We start from the raw sequence: 20,707 nt of genomic DNA, 5'->3' as shown, positions 1-20,707 counted from the left end.
ACTTAACATGTTACAAAGAAAAAGATTTCAGCTCTGACAACATATTAAAAGGCAAAATGTTAGCATTTGTTTCCCAATCTGGAGTCAGATTTGATTCTATTTCCAAAGTGGAATTTATAAAAATATTAAATGGGTTGACTGCCTGCAGAGATTGTGGAAAAAAAGCACACAAAAGAATGTATCTGCAAATGCAAATTCACCTCAAGACTTATGTCCATCTCACACTCACTCAAACACAGTCTATGGGGTGAATTTGCATTTGCAGATTGTGCGCTTTGAGCAAAACCACCTGCAGGCAGTTAATCCATGGTATTTATAAAGTGTTACACTGGAAATAGAACCAGTATGTCCCATGATTGGGAAATAGACTTTAACCTCACACTTTAATGCATTGTCAGAATTTAACAGATTTCAACTATCTCGAACAGGACTTAAATGCTGGGATTTACATGTGAATGAACTGAAACCTGCCATCCATTCTAAAAGATGAAAGACTTAAATGTATTGAACAAACCTAGATTGCTGTTGTTTCAAGTTACATGGTTTTTTTAAAAAAAAAACTAAATTCTGTGTCTTTACGGTCCTGGATCCACAGCTACCTGATGGAGCAGCACTCAAAAAGCTAGTGCTTCCAAATAAACCTGTTGGACTATAACCTGGTGTTATGATTTTTAAACTTTATGCAGGATTGTCAATTTTAAAAGCCACTTGTACTCTGTTCCAAGGAACTGCAGATAGAAAATTAAAGATGCTGGTTTATCCACCAAAATAAGTTGATTTGAAGAGATGACAATGAGAACTATCAATTCAATTTTGATTTATAATGGTACAATTGATCATGCAGACCCACATTGTAGTAGAAAAACAATTCTAAAACTGGAAACAGCTCTAACTTCTCAATCACTTCCCTTCTTGAACTGGAGAGTTTGTCAGATGCTGTAAAGGTGTATGGGTTTGTACAGTTATGAATTTTACTAGACTTCCAGTTAAGTCATCAACTTGGTAAAAAGCTTAAAAACCAAACATTTGTTTTATATAGTCCAAAAATCAGTTCATGATTTCTAATTAACATGCAGAGGAATCACATCCTATCAGCTCTGTATAAAAAACCTACACAAATGGAGTACTTTCTGTAGTGATCAGGAACTAAAATCAGATTCTTTTTTCTGTGCCCTAAAATCAGATTTATTCTGAAGGATGTCCAATCATAATATATAACTGATCTTAAGTTGTTCTAAGTATTTCAGTATTCCAATTGGTTAGCATTGTTAATCAATTAATGGAGGTTCCAATTTTGCTGAGGAAACGGATTAGTACAACGATCAGGAATGAATGTTGAAGATATGCAATTTAGTTACTAGACAACAGCAAATAATAAACTGGCAATGCAATTGGATATGACAGATCAAGAAGGGCTGTTTAAATTTGTTAGCTCACTTTTGAAGACAACGAACAACTAAGGTGCCAGAACTCAAAATGAGTATTTAATACAGTAAAAAAAAATGACCTAGGCTGTTGTGGATAATTTGATGTCAAGCAGTAGATAATCAAGAAAGTGGATGACCAAAGGTTTGGTCAACTGCAGAAGCTCACAAAAAGGGATGTATAAACTGTAGGGAATTTCAGACATAGCTGGAGTACACAATGTAGCTCAGACTCAGCAGGTAGACAAACGATTGAGAAATTGTTCTTGTTAAATAACTCAACTTGCACTAAATTTCAATATAAAATTGCAAAGTGCTCAATAACAGAAGGCATGCAGCTTTTAACAGCTTTGTACATTGTCTTTACAGTCTAATTTTGATTAGTGTTCATCTTCATTGAACTCATTTCTTGAAATATGTACACATTAGAAACTCATCCACAGGCATATTTTCCATTTTAAATATTGCTACAATAGTAGCATCTTGGATCATTCATCCAAAGGTTACCATTACAGTTCAATATACCTCCCACAGCACACATTTTGTACAAGTTAAAGAACACCTGACACGGAAGTTTGACATTTTAGTTGATTGGTTAAACATTTAATAATTGGTTCCAAAATAGACACTCCGCTGGCATTAGTAATATATAAATTACTGTAATGGCCAAAATGGGACACAATGCTAAATTCACTAGACTTTATATTTTATTCTTCCAAACCTGCAAAAAAGTATTTAGGATACATAGGGAGTTATAAACTTAACTCAAATATCCGATTGTACAATGAGATATTTAAGTACCACTTCCCCTGCCACCCCATCACGTTACAATAAAAATATAATGCTTTTCTGTAACAGTGAAATGTAGTACATGGAGTCATACAGCATGGAAAGAGACCTTTGGTCCAATCAGTCCATGCTGAACTTAATCCCAAACTAAATCTAGTCCCACCTGCCTGCTCCATATCCCTCCAAATCTTTATTATTCATGTACTTGTCTTTTCTGAAAGCACCAAATTTAATTAACTTTCAGAAGTCTTGCTGCAGTGGGATGTTCAAAGAAAATTAGTTCTATATACATTTATCTACACAAGTGCAGAAATATTACTACACTGCCTCACTGAAGCAGTTGTGGAGTTCCCCTGCCTAAGAGATGTCACAATGACTTAGGATTTTTTGCCAATCATCCCACCCCACACCATTTCTAAAACATCGGAATTTATCAAAATGCACCACGTCGAAAACCAGTGCAACTGAATGCTTCAGTAGTTTTGCACTGTACTCCAGCCTTTTCATTTAAAATCATGATCCACAAAAGGTTATCCACTTTGAAATCAAATGTATTTACGTGATGCAATGCATTGTGCTCCACCCCCAATAATTTCTGATATGCCCAAAGGGCAGAAAAAATGGTTAACTGGAGAAAGATACTCTATTGAATCATTAAACAAAGAATGCTATAAAAGAACAGATTTTCAAAGTTGTCATCAGCACGGGTGCTAGAATAGCAAATTTAACAAAAAAAGCCGTGCTCACATCTGAACAAATCTAACATTTAAGGACAAACACAGATAGACTAAAGTTATGATGCATTTGATTTAATCCATTTGATGAGTTGACAAATACTCTGAAGAATCTCATTATACATGGCTGTTTTCTTCCACTTAACATTTCACCCATACTCATTTGTGTAGAGAAAATCTTTGCAGTTCATTTCCCAGAAACTAGATTCTGAAACAATCATTGAAAAATCTGTGCAAGTATTTAGGGGCTTCATTGGGAAAGGGACCATAAAACAATGCTTAAGTATTGTATGTTAGTAGTGTTATCTATTATTTGGCTACAAGTTATGCTTTTTATCTACAATATTTAACAAGTAAATCACAGGCATATTTAGTACAGTTTCAATTGAAACACCCTTTTTCCTGAAAATACCAGTAGTATTTGAAGGATTAGTTTCTCTGCATCGTGTGTCAGGAAGCCACCTACCTACAAACAGAAGTATCTACAAACCTTGTAAACAGAACTGCGTTATTTAAAACATAAATAATTCAAAAATATTAACAGCCAAGTAGCAGAAATTAAAGTATCAATGAGGCAGGGCCTGAAAAACACCATCCAGAAAAATCAAGAAAAACTAAATGTTCAGCTAACACACTGCTCAGGACAATTCTTACAAGTTGATTTTTCATCCTCTGTTACAGAACAAATCCTCAAAGCAAGTCATTTTTATACCAGGTTGGTGTGTCACTTGGAGTTCCAAAAGCACCCTTAGTCTGGCAGAAAGCTTAAGTATCTACATTCTTGGTGTGTCTTCTGTTGAAGTCCAAGACAAGAATATCTTGTCAATCACACAGTGTAAAAAGACCCAATTTTCTTTTCTTGTAGCTCACTCGATCTAGTCTGTTAACATTCTGCTTACACTAGAGAGACGTTTCCAGACTATGTAGTGGGCTTCCTGGGATTGAAGAGGTAGCAGACTTGCTTGTGTTGATTGTAAGATGGATCCCACTGTCAACAGCATTGTTGTTTTCATTGAGAGATAATCTAGGTGAGGTATCACGTTTTGTTGGTGCTTCTTCATCACCACTTTCATCAATTAGAGGGATGTGAGTGTCAGAATCTTCTATTCTAAATTCTGGATGCGTCATAAAGTTGTGGATTGAGCTGCGAGATTCTGGTTTCTCTAATCCTTCATACAAAGAACTACGGAATGCATTCACCACTCTGAGCTGTAAGAAAATATACACAGTGTCAGATATTTGAAGTAACGGATTAGGTCTGATAATGTTACAGAATGATTAAGCTGCATGGAGTTGAAATCCAGTTACATAGCAACATTTGAAATCTGTATCGTGCAGTATGCAGTGGAAGTTGAAGAACTGGAAAGAACTTTTAAGACCGTTTAGAACAGTAAATAAAATCTTTAAACAAGCATGTTACCTTGGTGTAAGCACTTAAGCTGATGTACCATAAAATACAAACAAAGCAGTTAATGCAGCAATACTTACCAGCTCCCAAGATTCATGAACCTCACTTTACCAAAAATTTTCAAAAATGCAAAACATGAGCTACAAAACAGGACCACCTCATGCGTGGGTTTAGGATGCCACTGACTATGATAAAAAGCCAAGCCTAAGATAAACACAGCATTAAGAAAATGAAACATGCGAAAATCCTAAGTAGAACCTGTGCAAATGTTCATGTATATGCCCAATGCTATTTACATGGAATTTAAATTGTATTGAGGGAGGGAAAGAACGACAAGGATGAGGACAGAAGGGAGAGAAAGAGGTGGAGAAGAAAGGCCAATGCATTCAGAGACTTTATGAAGCAAAATTTCATACAAATATATAGTTTACTGTTATCATACAATGTCTGCTATTAGACTTCTGATCATTGATCTGATGAAAAGAATGAATTCCAAAAGTGGCAAATGTTTTAGGTGCTTATGCTTCCTCAACTGGTCTAGAAGTAGCCCTGTTACTGTCCTTGCACGATAATCAGGAAAACAGATTGGATTTCTTTTAAGAAAAATTAATTGTCAACCTGGAATTCAATACATACAAAGTCAAACAGGATTATTCCATCACTACAGAATTTGAACTGCAACGAGCAAAGATTGATACAGAACATATTTAGCAAAGCTAAGCTCTTTTCATTAGGCCAAAGTGAGGATTGCAGATGCTGAAGATTAGTCAAGTGTGTGGTCCTGGAAAAGCACAGGTTAGACAGCTTCTGAGGAGCAGGAGAATTGACTTTTTTGACAAAAAACCTTTCATCAGGGAAGTGGGCTGATTGCTGATGAAGAGCTTTTGCCCAAAATATTCATGTTCCTGCTCCTGACGCTGCCTAACCTGCTGTGCTTTTCCAGCACCCCACACTAGCAATCCGAAGGAAATTTATAGTATTAGGAATGAAAAGAGGAAGTGATTTATCAAACCAGGGTAGGATTGCATTGTGCTCAGAAGCAGCACGAATTAGTTTGGAACATATAAAAAAATCTAGTAGTCATTTCTTTCCTGACACCAATCCAGGTAGTCAATTAAGTGGAGATAAAGGACCATAATCAGTTTATCATTCATCTTAAACTGGAGTGAGTAGAACTATTCATAAGTCTTGGACAATCCCAGGATGGACTTTGCTTTATCAACTTCAGAATTATGGAATTCAAATTTTGGATAAAAAAGCCACAAGACAGACTACGTTTAAGAATTCCAAGGATTTACACTTCAGTCAGTTACACAAGTTGAGCACAATTCTACTGAACAGAACAACTTGCTTCTTAGAATACTCAACCAATGCACAAAATATTGTAATACAAACAAATAGGCTAGGACAGAAACAAGTAGCCAAACCCCTTAAACTATTAAAAGTCAAAAAGATAGTTGATATGATTGAGTTTGAAGTACAGTAAATTCAGAAAACAATGTGTGATCTTATTGTTCCTTTGAAATATGGATTTGGCTGTTTGCATGGAAACATTGCACAATCATTTACTAACTCAGGCACATAAGGCAAGGAAAGAAAAACTAGTTGAGTTCCACAAAATATGGCAAATGCTGTAAAAAGCTGCTCACAAAGTGTTCAGTTTCATTCTTGTTGCTGTAACAGAAAACATGTAGACCTAGAAAAAAAAGTATGCAATATACAGCCCAACACGGAATCTGATTAATGTAGAGATAAAAATCTATTGTTAATAAGTAGAACAATTGTTTATGGATTTGTTAAAAATGGCATTTTATACATTAGAAATAAAGGACCTTGAAAACTGGGCTTATACTCAAACATTTACACAGGCACTTGAATATTAATGCAAATTATGTATTGAAATTTGGCAGGACCATTTCAGCCTTCAATTTTTTTCTGCAAGTTTTAAAGAGTTCTAACCCTCAAAGAAAATAAAATCTGAAGACTTGGTGACCACATAAGAAAACTGCATGAACAGACTGAAACAAATGAAGTTTGGAGGGTACTAAGGGAGAAAATGAGAAACGTTAGGCATGTGGTTCAGGAAATGTTAATGTCATGCACTAAGAAAAACTCACACCCCACAGTAGTAGAAGCAGTAGTGGCAGCAGTAAACACTACATGTGTAGGGGTAGAAACATTTGTTACATCATGGTGCTGGCTGGCGATGGAAGGTTGCCGCCTTAGAGCTCCCTGAAAGGAAGTTCCAGTCTGGAAAGCATTCACTACATCCATCTGCAAGGAACCAGAGAATGTGACAGCTTGTTCAGAGAGAGAAAGAAAGAAAGAAAAAAGAAAACCATCCGATCTATAATACACAAGCAGAAATTACTAAAAGGCAAGAGTTTACAGGACAGCAGTAGAGTTACAGTTAATAAAAAGCAAAGTAGTCTGGGGTAATCCTGGCACAGGCCTTTTCTTCCATTCCAAAAGTAGGTAAATAAGACCATAAGAAAATTGGAACAGGTGAAGGGCATTTGGCCCCTTGAGCTTGCTCTACCATTCAACAGGAGCATGGCTGATAATATTGCATTTATACCTGAGTCTGTATTCTGTTAAGACCTCTGAACCACAAGATCTGACCATGACGTAATTCTCTCTCTGCATGGTCAATTTCTTCAATATCTTCTTCCAACTCATCCTCTGGTATCTCGTCCTTTTGTGTGCCAAGTCCAGCTTCTTTGAGAAATGTTAAGTGACTTGTTGGAATTGTAGCAATCATCTATAAACAGAAACATTAGTTTCAAGTCAACTACTGAATTTCACTTAAACTTCAAAATAATTCTCTCAACTCAGTGTAGAAATTCAAACAGCTTATTCAAAGAATTCAAATTAGCTTATTCAATACTCTATAGATTTCAACTTCAAATCTAAGTTTAAAATTGATCAGAATTCCATCAAGAGAAGGATAAATGGGAGAGACTGCAGACCAACATTGAAAGGATGAGTCTAAGCAGGTACATCGTGACTAGGAAGGCAAATTGAATGTAGTCTTGTCTACAGAGGGGGCAATGGCCTACTGGGATTATTGCAGAACTGTTAATCCAGACACCTAGATGTTCTGAGGACCCAGGTTCAAATTCCACCACAGCAGATGGTCAAATTTGAATTCAATGAAAATAAATCTGGAATTAATGATGACCATGAATCCATTCGATGGTCAGAAAAACCAAACCTCACTAATGTCCTTTAGGGAAGGAAATTACCATCCTCACTTGGCCTATGTGACTTAATATTGAGGACAAAAATGGAAAAATGATACTGTTTTAAACCAAGGAAACGGGAAGAGGAGTTTTGAACACCTCACTGGAACTCAATTATATTTACTGTTGCCTTTTCAAGGTGGGGGGGGGAGAGAGCATGCAGAGTAGAGATGATTGCTGAACTTAGTGTGTGCTCATGGAAGCTTTGCCCATAGACAAACTATTCATTCAAAAACAAGAATAAGTACCAGTTAATGTGGGCCAGTGGTGCTCATCACAGATTTGCTTTCGGACAGATCATGAACAATACAGCTGCAGAAAGCCTCCATTCTCAAGACAAGCGAGCAATGAACATAACTCTCTTGCTTAATAAACACTACCACTAAACTCACATGCATGCTAACAGATGAATCAAAAGAAACGTTAAGTGGAGAAAAATTGCTGGGGAACAGTTCAATAGCATTATTCCACAGGATTCAATGAGGTGTCCTTTTGCTTCTTGACCTAATCTCCAATCGCTTTTGCCCAAGTACCCCCCTTTTTTTTTTAAAAAAAAAAACATTTAAGATGCAGTGTGGTTGGCATACTAATTGTTCAGTCTGGTTAAGGGGCAAGTTTTATCAGAAACAGTAAAAACTAGCTATCTTCAAATTCCTTGTTACTGCTCTTAAAAGGAGAAATAACTGCAACATACTTTAATGACTAGTCCAGTGGCTCTGACCTCCACAATCAGTGCTTAGAATGGCTGGTCATGGCCCACATCAATTCTACTCTGCCTCAATCCCCTGCAATCTGTCTACCGATACAGCATTCCACAGCGGATGCCCTTTCCCCAAGCACTGCACTCATCCCTGGAACATCTGGACAAGGCAACCTATGTCAGACTCCTCACCGACTACAGCTCTGCCTTCAATATCATTAACCCCTCCAGACTGATCTCAAAACTCAGACCAAGGTCTCATCTCTGCCCTCCACAATATGATCCTCAGCTTTCTGACCCACACTACAACTTCACAATGCAGCTCACTGAAGCCACCACCCCCCACCCAAGGGATGTATCCCCAGTCCCCTGCTGTACTTCCTGTACACCCACTACCAGGTTACTAAATTCTGAACAAACATCATCTGCAAGTTTGTTGATTACCACAGTGGTAGGCCATATCAAATGAGTCAGAATACAGGAGGATGATAGAAGGCTTGCTAATGTGGTGCAATGAGAAAAATCTCTCTCCCAAAAATCAGACAACTAAAGAACTGATCATTGACTTCAAAAAGGGAGAACATACCCCTATCTACATTAATGGAACAGAGGTTGAGGGGAAGGGGAGAGTCAGGTTCCTAAAAGTTAACTTGACTTGGACTTTCCACATAGATGAGATGGTCAAGGCAGCACACCACCACCACCTCTGCCTTCGGCAGCTCAGGAAATTTGACATGACCATAAAAAGGTCCCTCACCAACTTAAAGTGCACCATTGAAACATACTGTCCAGTTGTTTAACAGCCTGGTACAGCAACTGCTCTGCCCAGGACTGTAAGAAAACACCAGATGGTTATGTGCATTGCCCGGACATTATGGAAGCCAACCTCCCATCTGTGGGCTCAATTACACTTCTTGCCATGGACCCCTAGCAATGCTTTCCCAGGACCTCTTCCATCAGGTAGAATACAGAAGCTCGAATACATTCACCAGTAGGTTGAAGAACTTCTTCCCTGTTATTGGACTGATGAATGGACTATAAAAAGATCAGCATTTAGTTAAATGTTGAACTTTCCTACTGCACAACCTTAGTGATGTAATCTGTATGCTACTGTCAAAGTTTGTTTTTCCATGCTATGAAGTGAGATGCTACTGCCCCTTTAACAATGTTGTCCTTGGTTTTTGTTTCCAGAGGGGCCATAACCCCAGAAGTTCTAATGCATCTGGTTTGGATAGGTTCGAGAGCCAATTTGATTATGACAGATACTGCCTCAGGGGAAAAAAGGTTTTCAGGTTAAGAAAACATGTACAATAATGGGGTGTGGCTAGTTCTCCCAGCCCCACTTTTTTCTTGTTTGGTTTTTAGCAAGCAGGCAGTTTGAGGCTGCTAGTCATGGAGGGTGTTCCATGCTGAATCTCTGCCATCTCTCCCTTGCAAGACCCAGTGTTTGATTTTACCTTTTTTGGCAAGAGCTGTCTATGAGGATCATTGCAGGAATTTGGAACAGAATTATGAAGGTCACACAATATGTTGTGTTTTCAAATAGGTTAAGTTATTCTATATTCTGTTCCTTTGTTTCATTCAATAGTCTTGCAAATAAAATTGTTTTGCGTAGTTGGGCCTGCTGCATCACTCCTGAAATATCCACCTAACACCTGCTTAAAACAAACTAGAAAAGTTAGGGTTTAGGCTACCTTGAGGGGGTCTGACCTGGTCCATAGCATAATGGATGTCCTCGCTTACTTTGATCGGCCTATACTGCTTGTAAACAAAGCTCTTCATTGTACTTAAGTACATGATAAATCAAATTGAAACTCCATAAAGCTTAGCACAGATTTGTCCAGTGAAATGCCTAAGTGTTCCTAACAATTTGTAGATGGCTGGTGATCTAGTTAACACCAGCCACCAAAAGGTTAGAACACTTAGCCATTGTTTAAGTATTAAACAGATTACTATCAATACCAATCCAACACTGAAATAATTAGCCTCCGAACACCAGAGAACATGAAAACTTCGTGAAATATATAGATCACCGAATTCTGTAAAGTGGCACTGGCCAGTCTTAGACAATTTAAAATCACAATAGACCTAACAATCTAGACCAGGCATTCTATGCTTCACAAACCAACTCTGCCTTTTATTCAAATTTTGTTTTCAGGAGGGAATCATGACAAATATTCACAATGTTATGACAAATTATTTCCAACTGGTAACTGACTTATGGTAACAGTACATTGAAAACAAAAAAGATTTCTCTGCAAGACAAACTGTTCCTATAATAAAATGCAAGGTAACTAAAAGCAAATTGCTTACCTGTCCCCAGATTAGTGTTCCCATTCCAAGAAAAATGCACCATAACCATTGATCAGTTGTTAGCTTAGTACAGCTAAATGGCTTCCCACCAAATTGAACAATAATGATCTGGAAAAAAAATAAATATTGAGACTGCAAACGAAAAAGTGCAATATTTAAAATCAAATATTAGCATAAGTTTGTCAAAGCAGTCACTTACCTGTACAATAAATGTTCCCAGTACAATTGTACAAAATATTATATTGTTGAAAATTCCATCAAAAACATTTCTTTCACCATGAATTTTTCGAGCATTCACTTCATTAAATAACTGCATCATGACAAATGTATTAAATACAATTGTGTAGTGCTCTGAAGGGGGGGCGTGAAGAGGAGCATTTCGTCCACTGTCAATGTCAAATATTTTTTCACCTGAATTAATTGAAAAGGTTACATTTAAAAGACAAATTCAAGTAGGAATACAAAATGGCTACAAAATCTGCAAAGTCAAATAAATTTAGATTAAAAAACCTTCCCCATCCCCAATTGAAAGTTAATTCCAACAGAAGCTACTTATTGTAGCCAAATAGCCTTTCCCTTCATGTCCAAGTGATTGGTCACAGCAAATTTAGCCTGGACAACTAGTGTGAAGCTTTGGGATTTCAATTAAACAAAGTAAACAAATTCAGGTTGGGTTCATTCTTTTCACAGCACATAACTTATCTACTTCTCTTCATGAAAAACTTTACATCTTTAATTTTTCCCGAATTTCAGCATCGTGCTTGATCAGTTTTCATTTTGCTTTATTTTGTGAAATTTAGAAACAGCCAACTCCCATTCCATCAGACAGTAGAGACAAGTTTTCTTCATATTTATTCATGTGTGGGATGTGAGCATTGTGGGATGAGCATTATTGGCTGGCCAGCATTTATTGCCCAGCCCTAGTTGCCATCTTGAACCACTGCAGCCCACCTGCTATATGTTCCCATGTACCTACTGATTTTGTCTTACGAGATGAAAGTGATTGGGGGTTTGGAAGGAGCTGTCTAAGGATGCGAGAGAATTTTTGCAGTGCATCTTGTAGATAGTAGCAGCATGTATCAGGTGTTGGAGGAAGGAGTGGTTGATTGTGGATGTGATGTGGGCTGGTTTGTCCTCTATTGTGCCAAGCTTAGTGTTGTTGGAGCTGCACCAATCCAATAAAGTGGGGAGTATTCTATGTCACTCCAGTCTTGTAGACAGGTTTTTGGGAGTCAGGCATGAGTTGCTCATCAGTATTCCTAGCTGCTGACCCGCTCTTTTAGTGGAAGATTTATTAAAATTCAAACCTACATTTTACAGGATCCCCTCCTCTACCTTGCTGGTTTTCTTCAAGTCAAATGATTTCCCTTTTGTAAAAAGTTTATCAAAAGCGATTCCTACTCCAACTGTACAATAATAGGTCCCATTAGTTTACTGGCTAACAAACACCTACCTAACCTTTGGGCCTCATTTCTTTTTACTGAATTGCTGGGCTCAGTTTTTAAACTTGCAATTCTTTCTAGAATTTGGGAAGAAAAAAAACACCTCTGCAGAGCCAATGCAAACCTCTGAAGTAGCCCAGAGGAAGTTATAGTAAACCTAATTTCAGCTCCAGCTTTTTAATCCTACAAATAAATTAAGTTACTGATTTTTAAAGAGCTTACAAGTATCAACTCCGATGAAGTCATTTGTAATCCAAAATCAAAACATTTTCTAACTAAAATCTTAAATGCTATTTTAGTTAACCTCAAGCCACTGGCATTTAAATCCTAATTAAAAATTCTGAAGCTGGAGGATTCACAACACTGCTTACCAGCAAACAAGAGTGTAAAAACAACGACGAGTTGGTAGACAGCATGACCCAAGATATTCTTCATCATAGTACGAGAAATTAGTGGTTTATTTCTGCCATAAGGCCTCCGTAGCAGGAGTGCTTCTGTGGGTGGTTCAGTGGCTAAAGCAAGTGATGCAAACGTGTCCATGATCAAGTTTACCCAAAGCATTTGCACAGCCTTCAACGGAGAATCCTAAAATTCAAACAATTTTTAATGTTTAAAAATAATTGAACCATATTATTTCAGAGTACTTGATCAAGTTCTGGAAGAACAATTATTGCAGCATGAATGCTTTATTTTCAACTAACTTGAAGTGCAACTAAGAAAATCCTGCAAACACCAGACACTTCACAAGCCTTGAAGGATAATGTTTGACAACATTGTTCCACATGGCAGTCTTTCAGATAGTTAGGAAAGACAAAGACAGAACAATGAAAAGTTGAAGTAGTTGACTGACTTAATTAGGTTACTTAGTATATACCAACAGTGAAGAGAATTAACTGTGCAAAAATCTCTCAAGGGCTTTCCTTCTACTTAAAAGGTATCAGTCCATTTGCAGCTCTCAAGGCTATTATCAAAGCAGTAAAACAGCAGTATTCTGAAATAATGAACCACAGAATGCATGTACAGGTCAAACATTCATGAGCCTTTTATGTTGGGACCATGTAAATGGTCATAGTTGCAATCTATGAGTGTTGCTGACCAGAAGGCACAGACAAAAGAGGACCGAAGCAAACACCTAGGTTTCGTTGTCTTTTGACTAGGTTAAAAAAAAAGCTGCATTGTATCAGATCTTTCCCATGTTCAGGGTACTAAACACTGGTGTATTTTTGCTCTACAATAGGCAAAGTCACCTTGCATCAGATGGTAAAGTGATAATGTCAGTAATCCAGGACCCTGGGTCAGTCTACAGATATGGGTTGGAACCCTACCATTGTAGGTGAAATTTTAAATCCAATAAGTCTCTGAAATAAAAAGCTAGCCTAATGGCAACCGTATTAGCATCTCTTGCCATGAAGACCTATCTAATTCAGTCTTTTTTAAGGAAGGAAATCTGGCATTCATTCTTGGCCTGGTCTTGTTATGCCCACGTTCCATAAGTGGCATGTTACTTCCAATTACAAAGAGATGGGTCGTCACAGCAAGAGATGCTGCTAATACGGTTGCCATTAGGCTAGCTTTTTATTTCAGAGACTTATTGGATTTAAAATTTCACCTTCAATGGTAGGGTTCCAACCCATATCTGCAGACTGACCCAGGGTCCTGGATTACTGACATTATCACTTTACCATCTGATGCAAGGTGACTTTGCCTATTGTAGAGCAAAAATACACAAGTGTTTAGTACTCTCAACTTTAGCTGTTCTTTGTTTACAGAAGGAAACTAGTCATAGAACCATAAACTCACTGATCTCAACTCCAATGAATCTATAGGCACTTGGAGTGAAAGTGTACTTACTCCAAGCATGTTTGGGAAACAAAGCACCAATGGAATTATTGCAATATTCTTTGAAAGATGGAAAGTTGAAATTATAGAATTGTTCCTAAACTCCTAGACAGTGTGCATAAAAGTTCATGAGGACAAGGAATACGTAAAAAGCTACAGTAGGGAAGAGAAACTCCCAAAGCAGTTATGACGACAATGATAAAGGAAATACAAATTCTTAAAAGTTAAGTACTAAGACAAGAGGGGTCATTGTGGCATGGCAAATCAGGCTAGGACTTTTATACTTAATAGTATGGTCCAGGAGTGTTACTGAACAGAGGCTCTTAGGGTGCAGATTCATTGTTTCTTGAAATTGGAGTTGCAGGTAGACAGGGTATGAAGGAATTTAGTATGCTTGCCTTTATTGGCAAGTGTATTGAGTGCAGGAGTTCAGAGGCCATGTTGTGACTGTATAGGACTTTGGTCAGGGCACTTTCAGAATATTGGTCTCCCTGTTATTGGAAGGATGTTGTGAAACTTGAAAGGGTTCAGAAAGGATTTACAAGAATGTTGCCAGGGTTGGAGGGTTTGAGCTATAGGAAAAGGCTGATTAGGCTGGGGCTTTTCTCCTTTATCATTGGAGGCTGAAGGGTGACCCTATCGAGGTTTAAGAAAATCATTTGGTGCACAGGGTGAATACACAAGGACCTTTTCACCACAGAATCCAAAACCAGAGGGCTTCGGTTTAAGATGAGGGAATCGATTTAAAAAGGGGCCTAAAAAGGCAATGTATCCAGAGGGTTTTGGTGTGGGAAATGAGCTGCCATAAATAAAGTCAGATGCACAGTACGGAAACAGACCCTTCGGTCCAACTCATCCATGCCAACCTACCAGATATCCCAACCCAATCTAGTCCCACCTGCCAGCATCCAGCCCATATCCCTCCAAACCTATACCCATCCAGATGCCTTTTAAAATGTTGCAATTGTACCAGCCTCCACCACTTCCTCTGGCAGTTCATTCCAGTTCATTCCTCTGGCAGTTCGTACCACCCTCTGCATGAAAACATTGCCCCTTGGGTCTCTTTTATATCTTTCCCCACTCACCCTAAACCTATGGGCTTCCCAACCCCAGGGAAAAGACTTTGCCTATTTATCCTATCAATGCTCTCAATTTTGTAAACCTCTAAGGTCACCCGTCAGCCTCCGACACTCTAGGGAAAAACAAGCCCAGCCAGTTCAACCTCTCCCTGTCGCTCAAATCCTCTAACCCTGGCAACATCCAAGTCAGTATTTTCTAAACCCTTTTGAGTTTCACAACATCTTTCCGTTAGGAAGGAGACCAGAATTGCGTGCAATATTCCAATAGTGGCCTAACCAATGTCCTGCACAGCTGCAACATGACCTCCCAACTCCTGTACTCAATACTCTGACCAATAAAGAAAAGCATACCCAATGCCTCCTTCACTATCCTATCTACCTGTGCCTCTACTTTCAAGGGAGCTAATGAACCTGCACCCCAAGGTCTTTGTTCAGCAACATTCCCTAGGACCTTACCATTAAGTGTACAAATCTTAGCAGGACTTTTTCCCAAAATGCAGCACCTCATCAGAATTAAACTCCATCTGCTACTCCTCAGCCCATTGGCCCATCTGGTCAAGATCTTGTTGTAATCCGAGGTAACCCTCTTCGCTGTCCACTACACCTCCAATTTTGGAGTCAGCTGCAAAATTACTAACTGTACCTCCTATGCTCACTTGCGTAAATGAGCAAAGTAGAGGACCCAGCACCGATCCTTGTGGCACTCCACTGGTCACAGGCCTCCAGTCTGAAAAGCAACCCTCCACCACCACCCTCTGTCTTCTACCTTTCAGCCAGTTCTGTATCCAAATGGAGAGTTCTCCCTCTATTCTGAGATATCTAACCAAACTCCCATGGGCAACCTTGTTGAACACCTTACTGAAGTCCACATACATCACTGACCGGTCTGCCCTCAATCCTGTCACTTCCTCAAAAAACAGAATCAAGTTTGAGAGACATGACTTCCCACACACAAAGCCATGTTCACCATCCCTAATCAGTCCTTGCCTTTCCAAATACACATACATCCTGTCCCTCAGGATTCCCTCCAACAACTTGCCCACCACCGAGGTCAGGCTCACTGGTCTATAGTTCCCTGGCTGGTCCTTACCACCCTTCTTAAACAGTGGCACCATGTTTGCCAACCTCCAGTCTTCCAGCACCTCACCTGTGACTATCGATGGTACAAATATCTCAGCAAGAGGCCCAGCAATCACTTCTCTAGCTTCCCAGAGTGTTCTTGGGTACACCCGATCAGGTCCTGGGGATTTATCCACCTTTACCTGTTTCAAGGCATCCAGCACTTCCTCCTCTGTAAATCGGGACATTTTGCAAGATGCCACCATCTATTTCCCTACAGTCAATATCTTCCATATCCTTTTCCACAGCAAGTACTGATGCAAAATACTAGTTTACTATCTCCCCCATTTTCTGCGGCTCCACACAAAGGCTGCCTTGCTGATCTTTGAGGGGTTGTATTCTCTCCCTAGTTACCTTTTTGTTCTTATATGTATTTGGAAAAACTTTGGATTCTCCTTAATTCTATTTGCCAAAGCTATGTCCCCTTTCTGCCCTCCTGACTTCCCTCTTAAGTAAACTTCTACTTCCTTTATACTCTAAGGATTCACTCGATCTATCCTGTCTATACCTTAGATAGGCTTCCTTCTTTTTCTTAACCAAACCCTCAATTTCTTAGTCATCCAGCATTCCTTATACAGACCAGCCTTTCCTTTCACCCTGACAGGAATATACTTTCTCATTACCTAATTTCTGAAGGCTTCCCATTTTCCAGCCATCCCTTTACCTGCAAACATCTGCCTCCAAATCAGCTTTTGAAAGTTCTTGCCTAATACTGTCAAAATTGGCCTTTCTCCAATTTAGAAATGAAACTTTTAGATCTGGTCTATCCTTTTCCATCACTATTTTAAATCTAAATAGAATAATGGCCGCTGGCCTCAAAGGGCTCCCTCACTGACACCTCAGTCACCTGCCCGGCCTTATTTCCCAAGAGTAGGTCAAGTTTTGCACCTTCTCGTAGGTACATCCACATACCCAAATCAGAAAATTGTCTTGTACACAAATTCCTCTCCATCTAGACCCTTAACACTATGGCAGTCCCAGTGTGTGTTTGGGAAGTTAAAATCCCCCACCATAACCATCCTATTATTCTTACAGATAGCTGAGATCTCCTTACAAGTTTGTTTCTCAATTTCCCTCTGACTATTAGGGGGTCTATAATACAATCCCAATAAAAGGCCATCACTTATTTCTCAATTCCACCCAATTAACTTCCATGTATTTCCAGGAATATCCTCATTCAGCACAGCTTTATTGCTATCCTTTATCAAAAGTGCAACTCCCCTCCTCTTGCCTCCCTTTCTATCCTTCTTGTAGGATTTGTATCCTGGAACATTAATCTAGTCAGCCCTACCCATCCCTATCCAGATGCCATTTAAATGCTGCAATTGTACCAGCCTCCACCATGTCCTCTAACAGCTCATTCCATAGACGCACCACCCTCTGCATGAAAACACTGCCCCTGAAGTCCCTTTTATATCTTTCCCCTCTCACCCTAAACTAGAGGGCTCTATGCCCTCTAGTTCTGGACTCTCCACCCCAGGGAAAAGACATTTATCCTATCCATACCCCTCGTGATTTTATAAGCCTTTATAATAGGTCACCCTTAAACCTCTGACATTCCAGGAAAAACAGCCCCAGCCTATTCAACCTCTCCCGACAGCTCAGATCCTCCAACCCTGGCAACATCCTTGTAAATCTTTTCTGAACCCTTTCAAGTTTCACAACATCCTTCCGATATGAAGGAGACCAGATTTGCATGCAATATTTTAAAAAGTAGCCTAACCAACATCCTGTACAGCCACATGACCTCCTAACTCCTATACTCAATACTCTGACCAATAAAGGAAAGCATACCACCTTAAGGAGCTATGAACTTGCACTCCAAGGTCTTTGTTAATAAACACTCCTTGGTAAGATACTAGGGAGTGTTGAAGTCCTGCTAAGATTTGCTTTCACAAAATGCAACATCTCATCTACCATTCCTCAGCCCATTGGCCCACCTGATCAAGATCCTGTTGTAATCTGAGGTAACCTTATTTGCTGTCCACACCACCTCCTATTTTGGTAACATCTGCAAACTTACTAACTATATCTCTTATGCTCACATCCAAATCATTTATATAAGTGACGAAACGTAGTGGACCCAGCACCGATCCTTGTGGCACTCCTGGACACGGGCTGAAAAACAACTCTCCAACTTCTACCTTTGAGCCAGTACTGTATCCAAATGGCTAGTTCTCTGTATTCCATGAGATCTAACCTTGCTAACTAGTCTTCCATGGATAACCTTGTCAAACACCTTACTGAAGTCCATATAGATCACATCCACTGCTCTGCCCTCAAAACCTTAGTTACTTCATTATTAAGCTCAAATTCAAGACATTATTTCCCACACACAAAGCCATACTGACTATCCATAATTAGTCTTTGCCTTTCAAAAGGAATGTAATTCCTGTCTCTGAGGATTCCCTCCAACAACTTGCCCAAAGTCAGGCTCACCGGTCTAGAGTCCCCTGGCTTATCTTTACCATCTTTCTTAAAATAGTGGTACAGTAGCCAAATCTTCAGCCTCTAGCACCTCACCTGCAACTATTTACGATACAAATCTCAGCAAAGGGTCCAGCAATAGCTGGAGACAGCTGGTACCATTGCAACATTTAGAGAGATAGCTGGATGGGTATACGAATAGAAAGAATGGAGAGGGATACTGGCCAAATGCTGGCAAATGGGACTAGATTAATGTGGAATATCTGGCCAGCATGGACAAGTTGGATTGAAGGGTCTCTATTCATGCTGAAATATCTATGACTATGTATCCAAAATGGGAGGAGAAGTCAGGAGAAAATGTATTCTGACATTTGCTGGAGTGAGCGAATTAGAGAGATTATTATAGTATTTGCATCCAGTGCTACCACTAGGTAGAGCAACATGTACAAAATTGGTTTGTGCCTGTCCATCACTAATCATCAACCTGGCAACTGCCCATGCATTTTTTAAATGACGATTCAAATGAATTAATCCTCTTGGTGACATCTTCTGAAATATAGAATAAAAATTTAATGATTATGAACAAAATCATTAAAATAAACTAATGCAAATTGTTAAATTTGTTGCCTTTAACAAAGTTGCACATTTTGCATTTTACAAAAACATGCAATTTTACTAATACATTTAGTTAAATGGACAGGTTCCCCAAGTTACTACATTAAGAATTTGCAACTAGTAATTAATGTTTTTTGCACTGGTAATGTAACTTATGCTGCAAGTTTGCAAGCTGACTGAAAAACAAGCAGTTCAAATATAATATCTTAAACTCTTGCTGTTCCTTGCAGTTGCAACAGCACTGTGGGTATACCTGCATGCACAGATGGATGCCATTTAAAATTTTATTCAGAACATTTTAGTGGTGGCACCCTGTGTGTATTTTGAAGGGACACTAAACATTTAGATTTAAAGAAACCTACAGAAGAGTGCAGTGAGACAAGTTTTGATTTGAGCAAATCAAATCAACCTGTTTAGACAGAAAATTGAATTATACCTTTTTCCTTTAATTCACTCATCTGTCTCTTATCACCCAAAAGTATAAGATAGAAGTCCCAACCTACATTGAGGATTATGAAAGGAAAGTTTTTGGTCATTGTTGAGAAGTGTATTAAAATGAAAGCAAAATACTGTTTCTGAAGACAGACAAAAATACAGGCAAGTACAGATTTTCAGCAATGTAACCCCAGATGCCTTTTCCAAAAAAAGGGTAGAGGGCTTAAACAGCAAACCTTTTTCATGCCTGGCGTTATTGTTGTGTATTGGCCGTACCCCACACAGCTACATATGCACAACTGATTCCATGCTCCAGAAACAATTTCAGAATAGTCTGTACAATAATTACCTTGTGCAATCTGGGTTCTAATCCTAGAAGACAGATATTGGAGTTCAGTCAACTTGGAATTTGGATACTGAAGATATACAGTCTACCTAGTGTTTCAAAATACATATCCCCTTTGTTCATGGATCACCACTTAGGTTATTAAAGAGACCAGTGTAATGATATATCCATTTATGCTCATTTAAAGGGGAGTAACAATTAGGTGACTGGTCATCAGGCTCGTGTCCTGGCAGATGGTAACAATGGAATTCAATAAATAGCTGACCTCAACCCATCCGGTACTCTAAATGCCATTTAGGGAAAGAAAGCTGACATCCTTCCCTGGTCAGTCCTACATGTGACTTCAGAACCACAGTAATTAGGTGGATTGTTAAATGCTTGCCTAACCATTGACATTCTTTAAATAAACAAACAAAGTCAGTTTATTACACAAAGCTCTTGTCAAATTAATGAATTTCTGTTGTTACCTGTGTGATACATGCACCAGTGAATGCCACAATCACTGCCACGACATTGACCGTAAGCTGGAACTGGAGAAATTTTGAAATACTGTCGTACACATTTCTGCCCCACATAACTGCTTTAACAATGCTTGTGAAATTATCGTCAGTTAGGATTATATCGGAGGCTTCTTTGGCTACATCTGTTCCAGCAATACCCTAAGGAAAGCAAAATAAATAATTGCAAATAAAATTTCCATGGAGCTCTCTACTTTCTCAGTTAAAATGAACATTAAAACACCTAGATCCAACAAACAAAGTCAGCATAAATGCATAAACCAATTCAATGCACAAA

At 38.8% G+C, this 20,707-nt stretch overlaps 1 protein-coding gene across 6 annotated transcripts in view; it reads right to left on the bottom strand.

Moving 5' to 3' along the window:
* Window positions 1–3,006: 3,006 nt before the first annotated feature.
* Window positions 3,007–20,707, bottom strand: part of atp2b1a (ATPase plasma membrane Ca2+ transporting 1a) — a 110,752-nt gene continuing 93,051 nt past the window's right edge. For 4 of the 6 annotated variants that reach the window (XM_043709906.1, XM_043709908.1, XM_043709909.1 and 1 more), the window contains exons 16-22: window positions 20,380–20,571; window positions 12,424–12,637; window positions 10,810–11,021; window positions 10,611–10,718; window positions 6,934–7,116; window positions 6,543–6,629; window positions 3,007–4,156 (exon numbers count right to left, since the gene is read on the bottom strand). In XM_043709906.1, coding sequence (XP_043565841.1) covers window positions 3,848–4,156; window positions 6,543–6,629; window positions 6,934–7,116; window positions 10,611–10,718; window positions 10,810–11,021; window positions 12,424–12,637; window positions 20,380–20,571 — 1,305 coding nt within the window. In that variant the 3' untranslated portion in view covers window positions 3,007–3,847. Of the gene's footprint in view, window positions 4,157–6,472; window positions 6,630–6,933; window positions 7,117–10,610; window positions 10,719–10,809; window positions 11,022–12,423; window positions 12,638–20,379; window positions 20,572–20,707 lie in introns of all 6 variants that reach the window. The other 2 variants (XM_043709912.1, XM_043709911.1) reach the window with 2 other exon arrangements.

Source organism: Chiloscyllium plagiosum, chromosome 19, assembly GCF_004010195.1.
Source record: "Chiloscyllium plagiosum isolate BGI_BamShark_2017 chromosome 19, ASM401019v2, whole genome shotgun sequence".
Taxonomy (NCBI): domain Eukaryota; kingdom Metazoa; phylum Chordata; class Chondrichthyes; order Orectolobiformes; family Hemiscylliidae; genus Chiloscyllium; species Chiloscyllium plagiosum.
Note: the sequence above shows the minus strand (reverse complement) of the source record. Positions and strands in the feature narration are given on the sequence as shown.